Source organism: Gymnodraco acuticeps, unplaced genomic scaffold (assembly GCF_902827175.1).
Source record: "Gymnodraco acuticeps unplaced genomic scaffold, fGymAcu1.1, whole genome shotgun sequence".
NCBI classification, from domain to species: Eukaryota; Metazoa; Chordata; class Actinopteri; order Perciformes; family Bathydraconidae; genus Gymnodraco; species Gymnodraco acuticeps.
The window spans coordinates 218,065-237,648 of NW_022991213.1; the positions used below are offsets into that span (position 1 = coordinate 218,065).

The window sequence follows — 19,584 nt, forward strand, 5'->3', positions numbered from 1 at the left end:
GATTAGTGTGGTTTAATTGTCAGAAACTGGATATTATATTCATAACTATGTTTTTATTAATGTAAAATCACTTAAAACTTAGAATACTTGTAGATTGTAATACTTGTTACAATCTACAACCTGATCACAACTGAAGCACGGAGTTTGGACCGATGGAGAGGTGCCAGTTTGTCCGAGAGCAAGAAGACCAACACCCCAAAACTGCTCCAGGGGCACAATATTATCTCTGTCCCTACGCCCCCTCTTAAAATAAAAGCATGACTTTGTTGTTGTATCAAAGAGGGATCTGTGACAAGATAGATTTGAATTGCCTTACGTGAATTTGGCTTTTGTGAAATTGCATTGTGTTTATTGACAAAAAAAAGCATCTTTTTGATTCCTACAAACAGTTTTGAACTTGAATGCAATGGTTAAACATTAGGGAAAAACATATCAAGTAACGTCCAGCGGCTGGTTAGTTTGGCCTAAAATAAAGAATAGGAGCAGAGTGAAACCCGAGGTCGCAGAATCCACTTAGTGATCTAAAGGCTCCAGGAAGTCACCGTAAATAAATCTCGCCCATCACATGGATGTATAAAGAGAACTGGACACAGTGTTAGAGGCGGTCCCCGTTCATACCTTTAAAATGTGCCCAGCGGCGCATGCAGTCAAAATGCCCTGATAGGGCCCGTACAGAATGCAAACTGTTTTTTATGAGGGGCCTTTAGTTTAGGTACATTATTCAGAAATACCCTTCACATACACTTGTGAAACACTCTCACACACACATGAAATCCAAAGTTATTTACATTTACATGTGAAACACTCACACACACATATATGAAATGCTCTCAAACACACATGAAACGTTCTCACACACATGAACCGCTCTCACACGCTCTCACACACGCGGCCCTGGTATCATCCCACCCATTTGTTAAGGGACTTTCAATGTTACTACAGTAGTAATACTGTGCTTTACGTCATCCCAGTAATTAACCCAGAATTGTATACATTCGATTAAAAAATGCTTTCATTCTTCAATATGGAAGAAAAAGTTTTAAAAAACTCAACGCAGTTAACACAATAAGATGTCATACATCGGAAATGACTAACATTTATCATCTTTCCTCTTTGTCTCTTATCTATAATTCTCCATTATAATGCTTTTTTAATCTTTATTTTCTTTTTTCCCCTCAACACCAGTAAATCAATTGCAGTGTTGTGCTTGATATCGGGGTGCACAGTCTCTAAGGGGAGCTGCAGTGGGCCGTTGCCCATCGCGGGACGGGAAGAGGGACGATAGCTGACCGTCCAGGGTGTTCCCACTTGCAGCTCCAACAGTCGTTTGTGGCCCAGTTGTGGCCACATTCGATAGCGTTCGAATAGTCTCAGCTGAGGCCAGGATATTACTTAACAACGCTGCTGCATCAGTTAAGCTTTGTGCAAGCTGCTGAGCAGACATGATGGAATGGAACAATCGCAAACGGAAAGACGAAAAATATTGTTTTCGCTTTTTTGAAATTCGCGGTTCTTCACTGTTTGTTAAAAACGACTTCCGTTTCAACTGAAATCCCTCTCACACAACATACTGAAATCCCTCTCACACAACATACTGAAATCCCTCTCACACAACATACTGAAATCGCATTATGTGTGTGTGTGTGTGTGTGTGTGTGTGTGTGTGTGTGTGTGTGTTTCACACGTGTATTAGAGCATTTCATATGTGTGTGTGTGTGCGTTTCACATGTGTATTAGAGCATTTCATGTGTGTGTGTGTGAGTGCGTTTCACATGTGTATAATATATGAGTGAGTTTCATGTGTGTGTGAGTGCGTTTCATATGTGTGTGTGAACGGTATTTCTGAATAATGTCCAGTATGGCCCCTCATAGTTTTTGCGCGTTTTCCTAAAGCCCTGCCAACAATTTGGTTCACCACGGTAGCCACACGCCTGGTCCCGGCTCACTCAAATGAATGGAGAGGGAAAATAACTCTGGATTTGGCTTTTAGTAAATTTCACAACTTTTAATGATTTAATGATGGCTATTCAAGTTATTGTAGGGGTAGTTGAAAAAAAATTGTACTCTGAAATTAGAAAAAGGAACTATATAAATCAGTCAATGGGAAAAAAGTATTCTTGGTCCCAATGACGTGACTGACCTGGAGTTGTAGTAACACCAATTAGCCACAATGCAAAGGTGCTTTAACTTCCTACCTTCCTGGCACATAACTCCTTGTAAGACCCAGAATTGTCATTTCCAAACCCTGTTATTTATATGAAACAAAACAACATGTAAATAAGTGATCTTTACTGGTAGGCTGATTTGCTGCTGGCTCTAGGTCTGGGAAAAGCCAATCATGAGGATAAAAAGCATTTTGAACCTTTTCATTAATGAAAGGAGTTATCCTTTAAAAAATAGGAATGCTTCATAAAGGTTACAAAGTTTTAAGCCAGGCACAAAATCCGAGGAGGCCAAAAGCAGTTACACATTTTGTCAGATTAGTATCCTCTTCCTGTCACTGTTTTTGTTACTGAGAGGATCGTGGTTTAAAGGTCCCATGACATGCTTTTTCGGTTATTACCCGTCCCCTTGTGTGTTATGTAGCTTTTTATGCATGTGGTGTCAAACTCAAGGCCCGGGGGCCAAATCAGGCCTGTGACTTCATTTTCTGTGGCCCCACAAGAGCTTGCAAAGAATATTATATGTGACCTGCTCTATCGAAATCAGTCGCATTGACCCGAAGACACATTTTGAGTTGTATAGACTGCTGGAAAGAGGATATTCCTAGCTTTCTAATGATATCAGGATTGTTTTTGTACTCCAAATATTAAGCGAAATATGTTACATTATATAATGACTGTCACCGAGTCATCATTTTGAGAAAAAGGCCTTCAAAGTTTTCTCTTCTCTGGAATCCATCGATCTGATTGATTATTAGCAAATGATCAAAATACTACGGAGGGAAGATATTTTCGTTTGGATTACTGGTCTGGGGGAAGCTTGCGAGTGTGTGTGTATACGTGTGTGTGTGTGTGTGTGTGTGTGTACGTGTGTTTGTGTAATTTTGCGTTTGTGTGTAACGTTACAAGCTTCAAAGTTGTATTTATCATCTGAATTTGCCGAAACAAGTTTAATATTCTGAAAGCCAAGACTTTGTTTAATTGAAATCAGATGAAAATAAACTGTAACGGACCCTGCCGTGTTATCTATGATTACTATACGCTTACATTCATAATGTCAGCCGGAGGGAGGGGGGGGGGCGCTGCGGAAGAGCAGATTGCCTGTCATCTTCCCTTTACAAGCTTAAAGAATGTATTTATCGTGTGAGTTTGGAAATAAAAGTTTCATATTCTGAAAGCCAAGACTTTGTTTGTTTAAAATCAAACAAAACACCCAAACTCCGAAAAAATTGTTTTTTACGCAAATCCACGTTTATTTTGAAATGAGCCGTTGCGACTTTCGACTGATTTCAATAGAGCGGGTCACATATGTTTATTATACGGTTACATGATGATTTACAGAAGCACGTTGCCCATAAACTACATGTCCCACAATGCATCTCAAATCTTTTTTTTTTTTAAATGTCACTTCTGTTTTTGACTTTTTTCCAGAATTTGCCTTTTCTTTTTAAATCATTTTGTGCGTACTGAAGAGACTTGCAATTGTTTGCCCCAGACTTCTGCTTTCAGACGTAGTTAATTATGAAGTTATTACCCTATCCAATAATAATCCAATGCAGAGGCAATAATGTAATATAATACATTATTTTATATATATATTATTTATATATGTATTTTTACATATCTTAAAGTTACAACCGGCCCTTTGAGTGCAGCCATAATGCTGATGTGGCCCGCGATTAAATTGAGTTTGACCCCCCTGATGTAAACGGTCTGCAAAGTCACAAACCCTCAAAGTACATCCTGTAGCGAGTAAAACTCTAACACAGAAAAGACCTGTCTATGCTGCCCCAAAACGGAGATTTTTCTTTTAAAAAATTTTTCTTCCGGGAACCAAGTGACGTAACGACGATCCAATGGACCTATTGGTCCAAATGGACCAATCCACGGAGCCGTTACGTTACATCCGCGGACACACTCAATATTTTCTCAGCTACAGCTCCGCGGATTTCTCAGCCTGAGACGGCGGGACGCGACGAGGCTGCGGGTGTGTGTGTGTATGCTCGGGCTGGTTTCGCTGTGTCTCGCTGTCTCGCGGACCCCACCCAGCAACCAGAAAACCACACCAGTAAGCCAGCTCACACTGTCCGCTCCTCGCAGCAGCGAGCCTCGCAACGTCCCGCCAACACGGCACCCAGACCCCATGCAGCATTCTCATCTGTTTGTCATTACTGGTGTCATTTTCTGGTTGCTAACAAACGCCATTGTAAAACATAAACACTGATGTTCCGCTGTAACGGTGGTGGACTTATCAGAACAGAGTGGGCGAGCTGACCAATCAGAGCACACTGGGCTCATAGGGAGGGGGGGCAGGAGCTCCAACAAGCCGTGTAGGACAGAGAGTGAATACACATACTTTACAGAGATGCTGTATGAGAAACCAATGTGAGTTAGGAACATTGAACAATGTAAATCTATTCTAGTAGACCTCGACAATGGAATTATGATCAGTAGAAATGGCCATGACATGGGACCCTTAACACAGCTATTGCACGTCCCTTCAGTGTTTCCCCTAGGATGGAGTCATAGCAGCGGTGCTAAGGCACGTGGGCCCAGCATAATGTGAGCGCGGAGAATTTTTTAGTGTGTGCACGTGCGAAGTGCACCGCGCCGATTTGTTTCTATGAGTCTGCCAGCACAAAAAAGGCTCTTGAGGCCTAGTACCAGGCCGGTTCTAGCCAATTTGCTGCCCTAGGCGAGATTTTATAAAGAATAAATGAAAAATCTCTACTAAAGACAAATACACTACAAAAATAGAAACTTATTGACATAGGTAATATACGTCAAAATGGCTTCAAATGTATTCAGTATTGTATGAACATGTTTTAATTGGGGGGTGAACGTCACATCCTCTGGGGGGTCCGGGGTATGATTTTTTTTAACATAAAGTAAAATGCTTCAATCTGGTGCACTTTGAGCACACAATTACTAGAGACCTGATCTAGGGGGTACAACTCTAAAACACCCATATGAAAAAGATCGGTTTACATTTTAATAATCAAATAAGTATATGAACATAACTAGGGTTGCAAAATTCCGGGAATTTTCAAAGATGGAAACTTTCCATGGGAATAAACGGGAATTTATGGGAATAAACTGGGAATTTTCTAAATTGAAGGTTGGCTCTTCATAGGGAACTTAACCCTCCGGTATCATTCGATTGGACTACGCAAATTAGTCATTCGAGACAAAAATGTCCACTGCAAAAGACTTTGATAAAAACATTATATTAAAAGGTTTTTTTCACAACTTTTTTGGGTTCAATCTTTAAAGCAACTTCCGCCCTAATAGAAAATACCAAAAATGTAATCATTCTCAGGATTTTAACCCTTTAAATGCCATTTTGAAAACATGAAACTGCTGTTTTTTTTCATGATGAAAACAGAGAAAATGAGTTATTTTCCCAAAAATACATATCTGGGGACTGGCTCTTTTTTTTTTTACAACAGTCTTGGATATGTCAAAGATTAGCAACAAAATGGATTTTTTTGCATTATTAGTTTTTGCACAAAATCAGATTGAACAAAAAAGTTACAAATTAGTCATTCGGGACAAAAATGTCCACTTCCAAAAACTGCTCTAAAATGAACACAGATTAATATTTTTTTAAACTTTTTGGGGCTAAATCTTTCAATCAACTTCAGTCCTGATCAAAAATACCAAATGTTAAATTATGTTCAGGATTTTAACCCTTGAACTGCCAGTTTGAAAACATGAATTTGCGTTTTCTATGAAAAACATGCACAAAAAGGCAGTTATTTTCCATATAATAAATGTTGGGGGGGTCGGCTTTTTTTTTTTTTTAAATCACAGTCTTGGGTATGTCAAAGATTAGCAACAACATTTATTTTTTTGCATTATTAGTTTTTGCACAAAATCAGATTGAACAAAAAAGTTACATATTAGTCATTCGGGACAAAAATGTCCACTTCCAAAAACTGTTCTAAAATGACAACAGATTAATATTTTAAAAAACTTTTTGGGGTTAAATCTTTCAATCAACTTCAGTCCTGATCAAAAATACCAAATGTTAAATTATGTTCAGGATTTTAACCCTTGAACTGCCAGTTTGAAAACATGAATTTGCATTTTCTATGAAAAACATGCACAAAAAGGCAGTTATTTTCCATATAATAAATGTTGGTGGGGTCGGCTTTTTTTTTTTTTTATCACAGTCTTGGATATGTCAAAGATTAGCAACAACATTTATTTTTTTGCATTATTAGTTTTTGCACAAAATCAGATTAAACAAAATACTCACACATTAGCCACTCACGTCCCATCCACTCCCATTATAACCACATATTTTGATCTCTCCACCATACCGGTATATAATCATGCATTTTATAATGTCAGGGTTTTATATTGGAGGAAAATAGTTAAATGTGTCCCTTTTTACTGTATATCACCAGATGTGACATTTTACCATTGAATTATATGACCTATAAAAACACTGAAGTAATACTATTTTCAACTTTCTCTGAAATCATTTTTAAATCAGCATCAGATGTATCAATGTCAACATTTATTTTCCAAACAGCAAACTGCAATCAACATTCATGAACAAATCATACTATGGTAACAGCAGCCGGTGTACGAGGTGGATGCTTTCTCCGCATGATTTTTGCAGACACCAGAGATCTCCCCAACTCCTCCAAGAAAAGCCTCCTCCTGAAGGACTTGGCTTGCTTCCAGGAGGGATCCACAGCAGTAAAAAGCACAAATGCATGAAGGCAGAGACATCTATCATGTTGTGGAAGAGGACCTGTGGCCACCGATGGGTCATCCTCCTGCAGCTGTAGGAGCCCACAACCTACAAAAGACCAATACAAAATGAATTCAAATATTCTTTTAAATTATTAACAACTGTATCATGTATTATTTATATACTGGTAATGCCTCCATACCTTGTCTAGGTTGTCGACAGCTCCCTTGCAGTGGTTGTAGTCTGCAATGATCACAGGTTTCCTTTTCTCCTCCTCTGTCACAGCTGGGTCCCTGTGTTTGCTGCTGAGGAGGAGCACGTTTCTCCCCCGTTTGGGAATGTAGCTCACCGCTGTGGTGTTCTTGGTAAAACCAAAAAGAGAGGAGAGGGCAGCTCTCTGCCTCACCTGCAGGAGTTTGGATGGAAGCTCAGGCTTATTTCTTCGGATGGTTCCGACAAGGGCCACTTTCCTCTTTAGTAGCTCCTGCACAAGTGCATATGACGTGAAAAAATGGTCACAAGTCACAGTGATCCCTTGGAGCCCCTCTGTCATTTCCAGGACGACACGCTTTCCCTGGCCCACCTTGGCAGCACTGCCAGCAGCTTTACCGGTGTAAATCTGGCACTTCCAGGCATAGGAGGTTTCAACGTCAGCGGTGACCCAGATTTTTAGCCTATACTTTGCTGGCTTGCTTGGTATGTATTGCCGGAATTTGCAGCGGCCTCTGAAGGGGACAAGCTGCTCATCCACACACACACACATCTTCACCAGGGTTGCAAAGCATCGGAAGGCGATGTGTCCACTTCTCCCAGAGAGAGCGGATGGGGGCAAGCTTGTCCTCTCTGTGACGGGAAGGTCTCATCAGCTTGTCGTCAAACCGGAGGGTGGTATTCATCAACCGGAATTTGGTGTGGGTCATTGTGGCACGGAAGATGGCACGTCCACTGTGGTCAACCCAGAGGCTGCGGATGGATTCGCCCTTCGATTTGTAAACTCCAGCCAATATCAGGAGACCGATATATGCACGAATATCTGTGGCATCCACATCACTCCAGTTTGCCACCGAACGTCCCCCCTGCAAGTTTGTCATGTCGACAATACTACTGATGATCTCAGCAGTGAAAAATAAATTGAAGGAGGATTCCACGTCATCAATTATTGTAATGGCATAACGCGTGGGCCCTGGAACCAAACCTCTGGCAGCGGGAATGTAGCGCAGCGTGTCGTTGTTAGAGGGAGACCAGATTTCACCATTTTTTGATGTCCACCCACTGCCAGAATCTTCTGTTTCCTCTGCAGTTTCAGCAGAAGGGTCAGAAGAAGAAGGATCAGACTCCACTACAAACTCCACATCACATTCTTCTTCTGAGGTTGTTTCTGATTCAGAAGAAGAGTCAAGCAACTCGCTGGAGGTTGCCGGCTGCATCACCATATCCCTAGCTTCTTCCACAGAGAAGCGCCTCTTCATCTTACTCGCTTGTTGCGTATCACAGGAATGAAACGACCAGCCAGCCAAACTACACATATTTATGGATCTGGCTTTGCAGCCAGGTGTTCGCTTATTGTCTTAGTGCATGTATGGCTGTGTATGTTTGTATGCTAAAGAGACATTATCAAAGCCTTTGAAGTTCCAAACAATTCAAAACAACAAGGTCAAGCTGGGTCAAGATCATACCTCTGTTTACCTCTAAGACACATGAAACAGCACAAATGAAAACAAAATGCCACGAGAGAACACATACTCCTACATTCTCACACACATCAAAGGTAAAGAGATGACGGGAAAATTGCGAATGCTGTAAACTGTAAATCAAGACATGACAAGCATGTAATTCAATGTAAAATGTCACATCTGGTGATATACAGTAAAAAGGACAAATTGAACTATTTTCCTCCAATATAAAACCCTGACATTATAAAATGCATGATTTTATACCGGTATGGCGGAGAGATCAAAAGATGTGGTTATAATGGGAGTGGATGGGACATTTTTGTCTAATCTGATTCTGTGCAAAAACTAATAATCCACCAAAATAAATGTTGTTGCTAATCTTTGACATATCCAAGACTGTGATAAAAAAAAAAAAGCCGAACGTCCCAACATTTATTATATGGAAAATAACTGCCTTTTTGTGCATGTTTTTCATAGAAAACGCAAATTCATGTTTTAAAACTGGCAGTTAAAAGGTTAAAATCCTGAACATAATTTAACATTTGGTATTTTTGATCAGGACTGAAGTTGATTGAAAGATTTAACCCCAAAAAGTTTTTTTAAATATTAATCTGTTGTCATTTTAGAGCAGTTTTTGGAAGTGGACATTTTTGTCCCAAATGACTAATATGTAACTTTTTTTGTTCAATCTGATTTTGTGCAAAAACTAATAATGCAAAAAAAATAAATGTTGTTGCTAATCTTTGACATACCCAAGACTGTGATAAAAAAAAAAAAAAGCCGACCCCACCAACATTTATTATATGGAAAATAACTGCCTTTTTGTGCATGTTTTTCATAGAAAACGCAAATTCATGTTTTCAAACTGGCAGTTCAAGGGTTAAAATCCTGAACATAATTTAACATTTGGTATTTTTGATCAGGACTGAAGTTGATTGAAAGATTTAACCCCAAAAAGTAAAAAAAAATATTAATCTGTGTTCATTTTAGAGCAGTTTTTAGAAGTGGACATTTTTGTCCCGAATGACTAATTTGTAACTTTTTTGTTCAATCTGATTTTGTGCAAAAATTAATAATGCAAAAAAATCCATTTTGTTGCTAATCTTTGACATATCCAAGACTGTTGTAAAAAAAAAAGAGCCAGTCCCCAGATATGTATTTTTGGGAAAATAACTAATTTTCTCTGTTTTCATCATGAAAAAAAACAGCGGTTTCATGTTTTCAAAATGGAATTTAAAGGGTTAAAATCATGAGAATGATTACATTTTTGGTATTTTCTATTAGGGCGGAAGTTGCTTTAAAGATTGAACCCAAAAAAGTTGTGAAAAAAACCTTTTAATATAATGTTTTTATCAAAGTATTTTGCAGTGGACATTTTTGTCTCGAATGACAAATTTGCGTAGTCGATTTGTTACACAGTGAATTAAAGTCGATTTGAAAAATTGAAATTGGAATTCCAAAATAGATCGAGAAAATAGCCTTGTTACAAAAATTCAGGCCGTTTGCACCAACACAACCAAAGTTATTGCAAAATGAAAAGTGAAAAATGACCCATATGGACAAAAACGTCCACAGTGATACCGGAGGGTTAAATATAGTTGGGGAAAGTATATTTTAGCATAATCTTGACTAAAACAAACAGATGTCATTCAAGTACAATTGAATATCCATGCCATAGCATACTGCTTACTACATGGCTATTGACACCACACAAAGGTTCGCAACAGGCTCACAAATGTGAGAGTGGAAAACTGGTTGGCATCCGGGCAAACCTAAGGCTCTTTGAGCCTGACACAGAGCCATCCTCAACAAGGCTGGACAGTGACACTGCAGAGGAAGACTCAGAGTTGGATGTTAAAGAAGCCCAGGAAGAGCCCATTGACTGAAAGGGTTTAGCAAAAATGCAGAGGATTGCTTGAAGGAAGATTTGCCTGTTTAATGGGACTTTTTGGAGGGAGAAGGGCTCTTTTCATTTAACATTTTGAATGGGACTTTGTGGGGATTTTTGGATGGGGGGTGCATTTTGTTCATTTTTTTGTGGGGTTGCGGGGATGAGTAATATTTAACTCAAAATTCCTGTTTTCGTTCTTCAATGAAACAAATAATTGTTCAATAAAATAATTAAAACTTGTTCTGTTCTACTTTAAAAAAAATTAAAAAAAATCTGTTGAAATGTCATGTTTTTTTGTTTAATTTTGTATCGAATATTTCCAAAATTCCCCAGCTTAACTTCCCATGGAAAATGTGCAACCCTAAACATAACCAATAACCTACCATAGCCAATAACTATCTTATTTTAGCTAGTTAACATTTATTTATGCATATTTTTGTATCCCTCCAACTTTAAACGATATTTTTGGTTTACTGTCCTATAGTATACATTGGAATGGTTTCAAACCTGTTTTTATTTATCCTAAAAATGATAAAGGAGTGCCTTGGAAATATGTGTTTACATAATTTAGGAAAATTAGGATGAGCGCCAATGGTCAAAAATGTTTTTTCCCCTCCCAGAGCTACCAGCACAGCGCCCCCCAGATCTGGCACCCGAGGCGACCGCCTATGTCGCCTAGGCCAAAAATCGGCCCTGCCTAGTACATACAGTGGCAATGTCTCAAGATTTAGCAAAAATATACCTTTATTGAACATACAGTAACACAAATACTACAAATCCACATAAACAATCAAAAATGAAAAAGGGTCGCCAATTATTATTATTTTTAATTAAAAAAGTAAAAAAAAAATGTTTTTATTTTTTTTGGGTACCTGGCTGGTGCCCCCTAGCAGCGGCGCGCATATTTCAGCAGCGGCGCTGCGCCACTACTATTTGTATATAGGGGAAACACTGCTCTTTCTGTGGGATGACCTCAGCACATGCCTCAGAGCGCTTTATCGCTTCTCACACTGCTGTTATAGTTTGATTGTGTGTATCAAGCTGAGCGGATTCTTTTCTTCACTTTCCTTTCCCCCCTCACTCCCTTCACTCTCATTCTCGCCCCCTCCTCTACACCGGCTCTCTTCGCCTCCCTCTCACTCCGCCGTTATATGAAGAAGGTTAAACCGAGCGAGGCCCAGATATAAAACATTTTAATAGAGATATCCTCTGTGCTGTGCTGGCAGTTCAAAGTGTCACACACTCCCTATCCGTTACTTCTGATGAGCTCTTCCCTCAGAACCCATCCCTCCTTAGCACCGTTCCCTAATCCTCCTCTTTCATATTTCTCACTCCCACCCCTCCTCTATCAACAATTTGTATGAGTAACAAAAAAAAGTACTTACCAGTTCACTGGATTTCTTCTCCAAGTTGTACTTCAGTAACTGCGAAAGAGAAGAAGAAGAAAATCAAGATGAAGGATTTCATCTCAGATGAGCCGAGCATTGTGGCTTACTCTGAGTGAATTTGTTTAACCCAGAGTTTTTCAACCTTTTGAGCCGTGGTACATTTTTTTACAAAAAAAAAAATTCTGCAGCACACAAATAAGTGAAAAAGTTACTATATGACACATTGAAGCCCAATAAGTATTTTTTATGTCTTGTAACTGCACTGTTGAGGAACCTGCGATCTAAGTTTTTCAAACATTATATAATTACAATGTAGTTGTGTAAACCTTTGAATCTTGAATCTAAAACATGAAGACAATTTAATGACAAGTCTCTCAATTCGGTTACGAGTTCAGCTCCTAAGTAGCTAGCTTTGAGAACTTTCGCTTGTTTTATGTCATAAAAGTTTGGGAGTTTGTTTACGCAGGCAAACAAAATAGTACATGTTCTTGTTTTGAAGTGACAGGTGTTTTGTCTGGAGATGACGTTTCAGCTTGCTTGGGACCATGGTACTGTTGGATTATATTTGCAGCAACTAAATAAGATTGTTTGGGACCGATTAAGTGAAATTGGACCATTTCCAAGGGCACACGTGACGATCTCTCACAGCAAAGTGGTTGAAAATCAATGGGTTAACCTGATCAGAATCCAAAAATCATCAGCTACAAGATATTCTGCTCATTGATCCAACAATCCCATATTTGTGTAAACATTCAATCAAGGTTCCACAAATGTATTAAACTGAATGAGACTGGTTTGTCAGCTGCTGAATCCAAGGTCAATAAAGAATTAGAAATTCAGGTTTTAAGCATCGACAATAGGAACTAAAGGTTCTATTTCGTCCCTACTGACCGCCAGAGGCGGTGCTTTAAGAACTGGATATGTCCATCGCGCGCATGCGCAGCTCGAGTACCAATACCAACAAAGTCACCTGTGACCCACGTGACACCGGCTATATCAGCCGGTGTCGTCAGAGGATCTGTTCCTTTCATCTTCTCGCTGCGCGAGGGTACCGCGGCTACATTTTTGTAGCCTACAGCGTTCAGGTTTGAACGTTTGATCTGAGGGATTTCTCTGCAAGCAGCTGGCCGCGTGCAGCTTCGTGACTGACAGTCGGAGCTACGGGTCGTTAACGCGTCCTCCAGGAGCTGTGGTCGGCTGTGCGCAGTGCAGAGCCTCGACAGACAGGTTGGTGTCAGCTTGTTGCTGGTGATGGCTGTGTCCCCGCACCCTCTCCCAGCCAAGTTGTCCTGATTGCTGTCTTATTTTTTGTTTGGCTTAGACTTTCTGGTGACGACAGTGTTCCCGCTTCCTCTCCCATAAAGTTGCCCTTATGCTCTTTTGAAAGTTCTGCTTGTGGCGTTGTGCCCGAGCTATCATTAGCTTTTGAGTCCCAGCTTTGGCTGTGTCCCTCATTCAATTTAACCCATTTTTCGTTTAGATGCAGAGAGTAAGGTAAGTACTTTCTATTTCTTAGAAGCTATTATCTGGTCTTAACATTTGTGTTCTGACTTGGTCGCTTGATTGTTAGCAGCAGCCGCTTGGCTAACACCTTGCTGTTAAGCTTAACTATTAACTCAGCCGGTGAGGGCAGTGCTCCCGCTCCCGGTAACATAGGGTTTGATTGCAGTAGTGCTAGATCGTTGTATTACTGCTCCTAGTACTAGACTCCTAGCACTAGGATGATATGCAGAGAACATCTTCACTGCGGGTGCTGTGTGCTCCGCATGTGCGGTTACTACTGTAACCATGGCCTACGGTTCTATGCGGGCTGTTCTCTTTCTTAGAAGCTAATTATCTGGTCTTAACATTGTGTTCTGACTTGGTTGCTTGATTGTTAGCAGCAGCCGCTTGGCTAACACCTTGCATGTACTGTTAAGCTTCATTATGTAACTCAGCGGTAAACGCATGGTATGGTTGCAGTAGCGCTATATCGTTGTATTTACTGCTCCTAGTACTAGACTCCTAGTACTAGACTCCTAGCACTAGGACGATATGCAGAGAACAATCTTCACTGTGTGCTGTGTGCTCTGCATGTGTGGCCATTAAGGAGGATTTCATCCTCCCAATATTATATTATCTAGTGGGCAGCCGTTTGGCTGACACTTTTAGGCACCGGCCACAGTTACTACTGTAACTAAGGTTCTAAGCCGTAAGTACTGGCCATAATTACTACTGTAATTACGGTTCCAAGCCGTGTAAGTACTGGCCATAGTCAATACCGTAACTACGGCTCTATGCTGTGTAAGTACTGGCCATAGTTACTACTGTAACTACGGTTTTAAGCCGTAAGTCCTAGCCATAGTTACTACTGTAACTACGGTTCCAAGCCGTGCAAGTACTGGCCATAGTCAATACCGTAAACGGCTCTATGCTGTGTAAGTACTGGTCATAGTTACTACTGTAACTACGGTTCCAAGCCATGTAAGTACTGGCCATAGTTACTACTGTAACTACGGTTATATGCCGTGTGAGCACTGGCCATGGTTACTGCTGTAACTACAGCTCTGTGCTGTTCTCTTCTTTCGAAGCTAGTTATCTGGTCTTAAACATGTGTGTTATTTGACTTGATATCGCTTGATCGTTAGCAGCAGCTGCTCGGCTAACGTCTTGCGTGTACTGTTAAGCTTCTTTATTTTACCCAGCTAGGTGAAGGCAGTGCTCTCGCTCCCGCTCCCTCTACCGGTAATGCGGATGTAGTCTCTAACTCAACCAGTGAAGGCAGTGTTCTCGCCCCCGCTCCTGGTAGACGCTGAACTGCCTCGTTTTTCCGTTAAGCAGGTAGCTGGTGAAGGCTGTGTTCCCGCACCCGCTCCCGGTTACGCTGCATCTGGCATTCGTCTCTAACTCAACCAGTGAAGGCAGTTCTCGCCCCCGCTCCTGGCAGACGCAGAACTGCCTTGTTTCTCCGTTAAGCAGGTAGCTGGTGAAGGCTGTGTTCCCGCACCCGCTCCCGGTTACGCTGCATCTGGCATTCGTCTCTAACTCAGCCAGTGAAGGCAGTGTTCTCGCCCCCGCTCCTGGTAGACGCGGAACTGCCCTGTTTTTCAGTTAAGCAGGTAGCTGGTGAAGGTTGTGTTCCCGCACCCGCTCCCGGTTATGCTGCATCTGGCATTCGTCTCTAACTCAGCCGGCAGTGTTCTCGCCCCCGCTCCTGGTAGACGCTGAACTGCCGTGTTTATTAATCCAGCCAGGTGAAGGCAGTGCTCTCGCTCCCGCTCCCTCTGCCGGTAACGTGGGTGTAATTACATCCCTCTTTCTGTTCGGCGAGTAGCAGCAACGCTCTACTCTTTCCATTAAGCAGGTAGCTGGTGAAGGCTGTGTTCCCGCACCCGCTCCCGGCTACGCTGCATCTGGCTACCTACGGAGTGGCTCATTCATGTAGCGCCTGTATGGCTTCTTTTGAGCCATTGAGAAATGTGAGCATCTGAGGGAGGTTCTCACGGTAAACGCCTGCATGAGCTGTAGCTGCATGCCTCGGGCGCTCAGAGTGGCTAGAATCACTGAGGTGGAACGTCTGGCAGCAGCCAACAGACACCTCTCCTTGTCACATCCTCCTCCAGATCAATTCGGCCGTTCCCGGCGACTTGAGGGAGCGATGGCTATGTGTGCTCCCCCCAATAGAAGGACTAGAAAAGCTGTCCTCTAAAGTGGATCGGCTAGCTGCCGATAGGGGCATGATGAAGTCGCCTCTTGGTCCTTCAGCCTGGGCCAGGTGTAGGGGCCTTCGGTTGACGCCCCTCCTTCGGTTGGCGCACCTCCTTCGGCTGACGCACCTCCTTCGGTTGATGCACCTCTGTATGAGGAGGCCTTGTCGCTGGTACAGACTCGTCGCCAGGTTTCGCTGGCCCAGTCACCACTAACGGAGGCATGTAGGAGAGTCCTCCGTAGCGTACCAGTCGATCCAGGGGAGCTGTTTAGGGCAGCTGCCCTGGAGGCACTGGAGCGTGCCGCCCAAGCTAGGCAGACCAGGCAGCAGCTCTCGGGTCTTCGCAGACCTGTGCCCACTCCCAGCAGGCCCAGGGGCCGCTCTAGCAGCCGCACTCAGCCGCCGGATTACAGGGGTGGTCTGCAGAGGTCTTAGCGGCGCGACCCAATGACTTTCGTGCCCCAAGTCGCCCGCCTTCCAGACGGCCTTGTGCCCCAGTGCCCCCCCGGTCGTCGGCTGCTTTCCCAGCAGCAGCTCAGTTACTGGGCGGTCTGTACTTCCGTCCCTTGGGTAGTTTTCACCTTAACCCAGGGGTACGGACCGCAGCTCCGGCCCCTAGCCTTCGGCTGGGTCTAATTGACAGTCGTCAGCGATCCGGCAGGGGCCCTAGCTCTGGCCCAAGAGTTGTCCGTCCTTCTGTCCAAGGACACAATCAAGCCAGTAAGACCCTCTGCTTAGCCCAGGGGGTTCTACTCGGCGTACTTTCTCGTGAGTAAGAAAGTCGGCGGATTTCGCCCGATCTTGGACCTCAGAGGAATCAACAGATTCCCGAAGGTGCTGCCATTCTATATGCTGACCACTGCATATGCACAGGTGGAGTGGTTCTCAACCGTGGACTTGAGGGATGCCTACTTCCACGTGGGCCGGGCAAGATGGTGCCTTATATTCAGTTCCTCCGGCCCTTGGGCAGACTGGCAGCTGCCTCGGCCGCTGGGCCCTTAGGCCCGCTGTCGTTGCGCCCCATGCAGATGTGGCTGAACAGCCTTCACTTGGACGCCAAGTGGCACAGGCACAGGGAAGTCAGGGTGTCGCAGCATTGCCTCCACTCTCTGTCACGCTGGAGGGGCAGGGCCTATCTCCTAGTGGGCGTGCCCATGGGCGCCATCCCATCCCGCCAGGAGACCATCACCATAGGTGCATGTCTCTCAGGGTGGGGTGCAGTGTGGCAGGGCAGGACCGTTCAGGGTCAGCGGTCTGCCCAGGAGAGTGCGCGCCAGGTCAACGTGCTAGAGCTTCGGGCTGTGCAGCTTGCACTCACGCACTTCCTACCCCAACTGGGGGGCAAGAATGTGTGTGTTCCTTAGGGACAGCATGTACGTTGTTGCTTAGACAACAGTCCCTTCTAGATGGTGGACGTTCTCACTCCACTCTGAATTTATGTGGCTGCGATTTCTGCCCGACATGTTCGGGTCGACGGCGCCAGGGCGGGGTGCCACAGGTCGGTGTCCCTCTTTATGAGAGGGGCTTTACGGCAGCGTCCCCCTAGCACCCCGAGGGCTCCGGCTTGGGACCTGCCCCTGCTGCCGGATGCCCCATCATCTCCTCCCTTCGAGACCCTGGCCCAGGTGTGGCTTAGGTGGCTGCCCACAAAGGCAGCATTTCTGCTTGCCATAGCCTCAGGGAAGCGAATCGGGGAGTTGCATGTCCTCTCCATAAACAATACATGCCCGAGGTGGGACTCTCAGGCGTTGCCCTTTGGGCAAATGTGGCATTCCGGCCCGGGGTCCTTCCACAAACCCACTTCAATCAGCCTGCCCAGCTGGCACGCTTTGACATTCAGGAGTACGGCACGTCGAAGTTGCTGTGCCCTGGGGGTGCCCAAAGGGCGTATATCAAGGCTTCTGCCTCTATACGGTAGTAGCAGCAACTCTTGATTTTGCCCTTGCGGCACTAAAGGAGGTTATGCCCTCTAACTAGTGGCTGCCCCACTGGGTTGTCGATACCATCTCACAGGCTTACGGGGCCAGTGGCCGCCCCCTGCCATCAGGCTGAGATGCCACTCTACAAGGAGCATCTCAACATCTTGGGCTGCCCTGAGGGTGGTGCCCCTGGAGACCATCTACGCCGCGGCGTCGTGGGTGTCTTCTGGCACATTCTCCAGTTGTCATCAGGTCAATGTCGCCACTCCCCATTCTTTGGGCGTGGTCCTTTTGCCGAGCTCCGCTGTTTCCAGTGGTGAGCAAGGGCTTGGATTCTTCATGACATTGTTGGTATAAGTCATCCAGTGCTGAAAGCACCGCCTCTGGCGGTCAGTAGGGACGAAATAGAACGATAGTTACGGCTGTAACTACGGTTCTATGAGTCCCGGATGACCGCCAGAGTTCCCTGTCACTCAGAATTCTTGTGTGCTCGCGAGAAGATTCTGGGAACAGATCCTCTGACGACACCGGCTGATAAAGCCGGTGTCACTTGGGTCACAGGTGACTTTGTTGGTATTGGTACTCGAGCTGCGCATGCGCGCAATGGACACATCCAGTGCTGAAAGCACCGCCTCTGGCGGTCATCCGGGACTCATAGAACCGTAGTTACAGCCGTAACTATCGGTTTATGGGGCGGGGGGGGGTAAAATATCTACAAAATGTAGTTTGAAAAAAACTAACCTTGTGATTGTTTTATATAATATTAATATACTGTGTATGGAACAGGTATTAATCGTACACAATTGCATGTTTTAACTTTTGATTAATGTATTTATCCTATTTGTATGTATAATAGGGCCGGGACTCGATTAAAAAAATTAATCTAATTAATTAGAGGCTTTGTAATTAATTAATCGAAATTAATCGCATTTTTAATCGCATATACATATTTGACCTAAGAACAGTGAGAAGCAATTTTTTTTCACATGGATTTTAGTATACCATTAGGCGCATTCACACCGCAGTACTTTTCCCACAAAGGTTCATGAGAACTTAGTTCATGAGAACTCTTTGAACCTGGGGGAGGATTAGGCAAATGAAGCCGCTGACGTCACTTCTTCTTCTTCTGCTTTGGGTTTACTGGCAGGCCGCAAACCACTTCACGGCGTATACTGCCGCCCAAAGTCCCCGGCCGGAGGTCCCCGGAGTTGGGGAAGGCTTCAGTAGAAGCTGCTGGGAGTCCCAGCAGCTTCTACTGAAGCCTTCCGAGTAAATCGCCAGAACGCCGACACCTCCTCATCTCCACCGCTCCCATGTTTTATTTTGTGTTGCCATAAGTTAGTCTCTCTGCGTTTCTGCGCTGGGCTAATGCTAATAATGCTAATGCGAGGATAATAAAATGGCGGCTTCACAAAACTTTTTGGGAGTTTTACGGGGCGTAGTTTGCAATCCGCCCAGCCAATCAGAAATATAGCTCTTTTCTCACAAGAGAGCCGCACGAAAGTCCCTGCTCTCTAGCAGCTCTCTGCTCTCTAGCAGGGACTTTCGTGGGGGTAAAAAGGTTCTCATGAACTAATTTTAGTACCGGCTCTTTTTGGTGTGAACGCGATAAAAGAGGCTAACGTCCACGCTAGCTTCCACGCTAGCTGCTATATGTTTTGCATTGAGGTGATACTTGAGGCTTGATGTGCTGCGGTGATATGCGAATTCCTTTTTGCATAATTTGCACACAACCGTGCTCTTATCGACGCTTCCATCCGTCCGTTTTTTAAAACAACATTTCCCACTGTTGTTCACTGTGGTTTGTTGTTGTCTGAAGTCATGAACGTTAGTTGGTGCTCCAGTATAATCGGTACGCCTGAAACTCATCTAGTGAGAAACGTTCCGCGGTGCAAAAATAAGTGCGATTAAAATGCGTTAATTTTTTTAACGCGTTAATTTTTGTGTAATTAATTAATCTTAACTAACGCGTTAAAGTCCCGGCCCTAATAATTACCAATCTCAGACCAACCAAAGCTTTGATGCAAGACTGAAAATCATCACATCTTAACATTAGAGAATCTGGAATCAGAGAACATTTGGCAGTTATTTTTTTTTGAAGACTCTTTTGTCTTCCAAAAAAAGAAGACAAAAGAATAACTTTTGTCTTAGTTACAAA

At 43.6% G+C, this 19,584-nt stretch overlaps 2 protein-coding genes across 3 annotated transcripts in view; both read right to left on the bottom strand.

Annotated features, from left to right (window-relative positions):
* Positions 1-19,584, bottom strand: part of LOC117561355 (coiled-coil domain-containing protein 73-like) — a 52,218-nt gene that overhangs the window by 21,312 nt on the left and 11,322 nt on the right. The window contains exon 7 of the mRNA XM_034238651.1: positions 11,817-11,855. Within this exon, the coding sequence (XP_034094542.1) occupies positions 11,817-11,855 (39 nt within the window). The remainder of the gene's footprint in view (positions 1-11,816; positions 11,856-19,584) is intronic.
* Positions 6,608-8,168, bottom strand: LOC117561352 (piggyBac transposable element-derived protein 4-like). Of its 2 annotated transcripts, none has more exons than XM_034238646.1 (2): positions 7,070-8,168; positions 6,608-6,958 (listed from the first exon to the last, which is right to left on the bottom strand). In XM_034238646.1, exons 1-2 carry the CDS (start codon positions 7,628-7,630, stop codon positions 6,731-6,733), a joined length of 789 nt encoding a protein of 262 aa, XP_034094537.1. In that variant the 5' UTR covers positions 7,631-8,168; the 3' UTR covers positions 6,608-6,730. The 2 variants fall into 2 exon arrangements, with proteins under 2 accessions (XP_034094537.1, XP_034094536.1); XM_034238645.1 differs by having other exon boundaries at positions 6,608-6,975.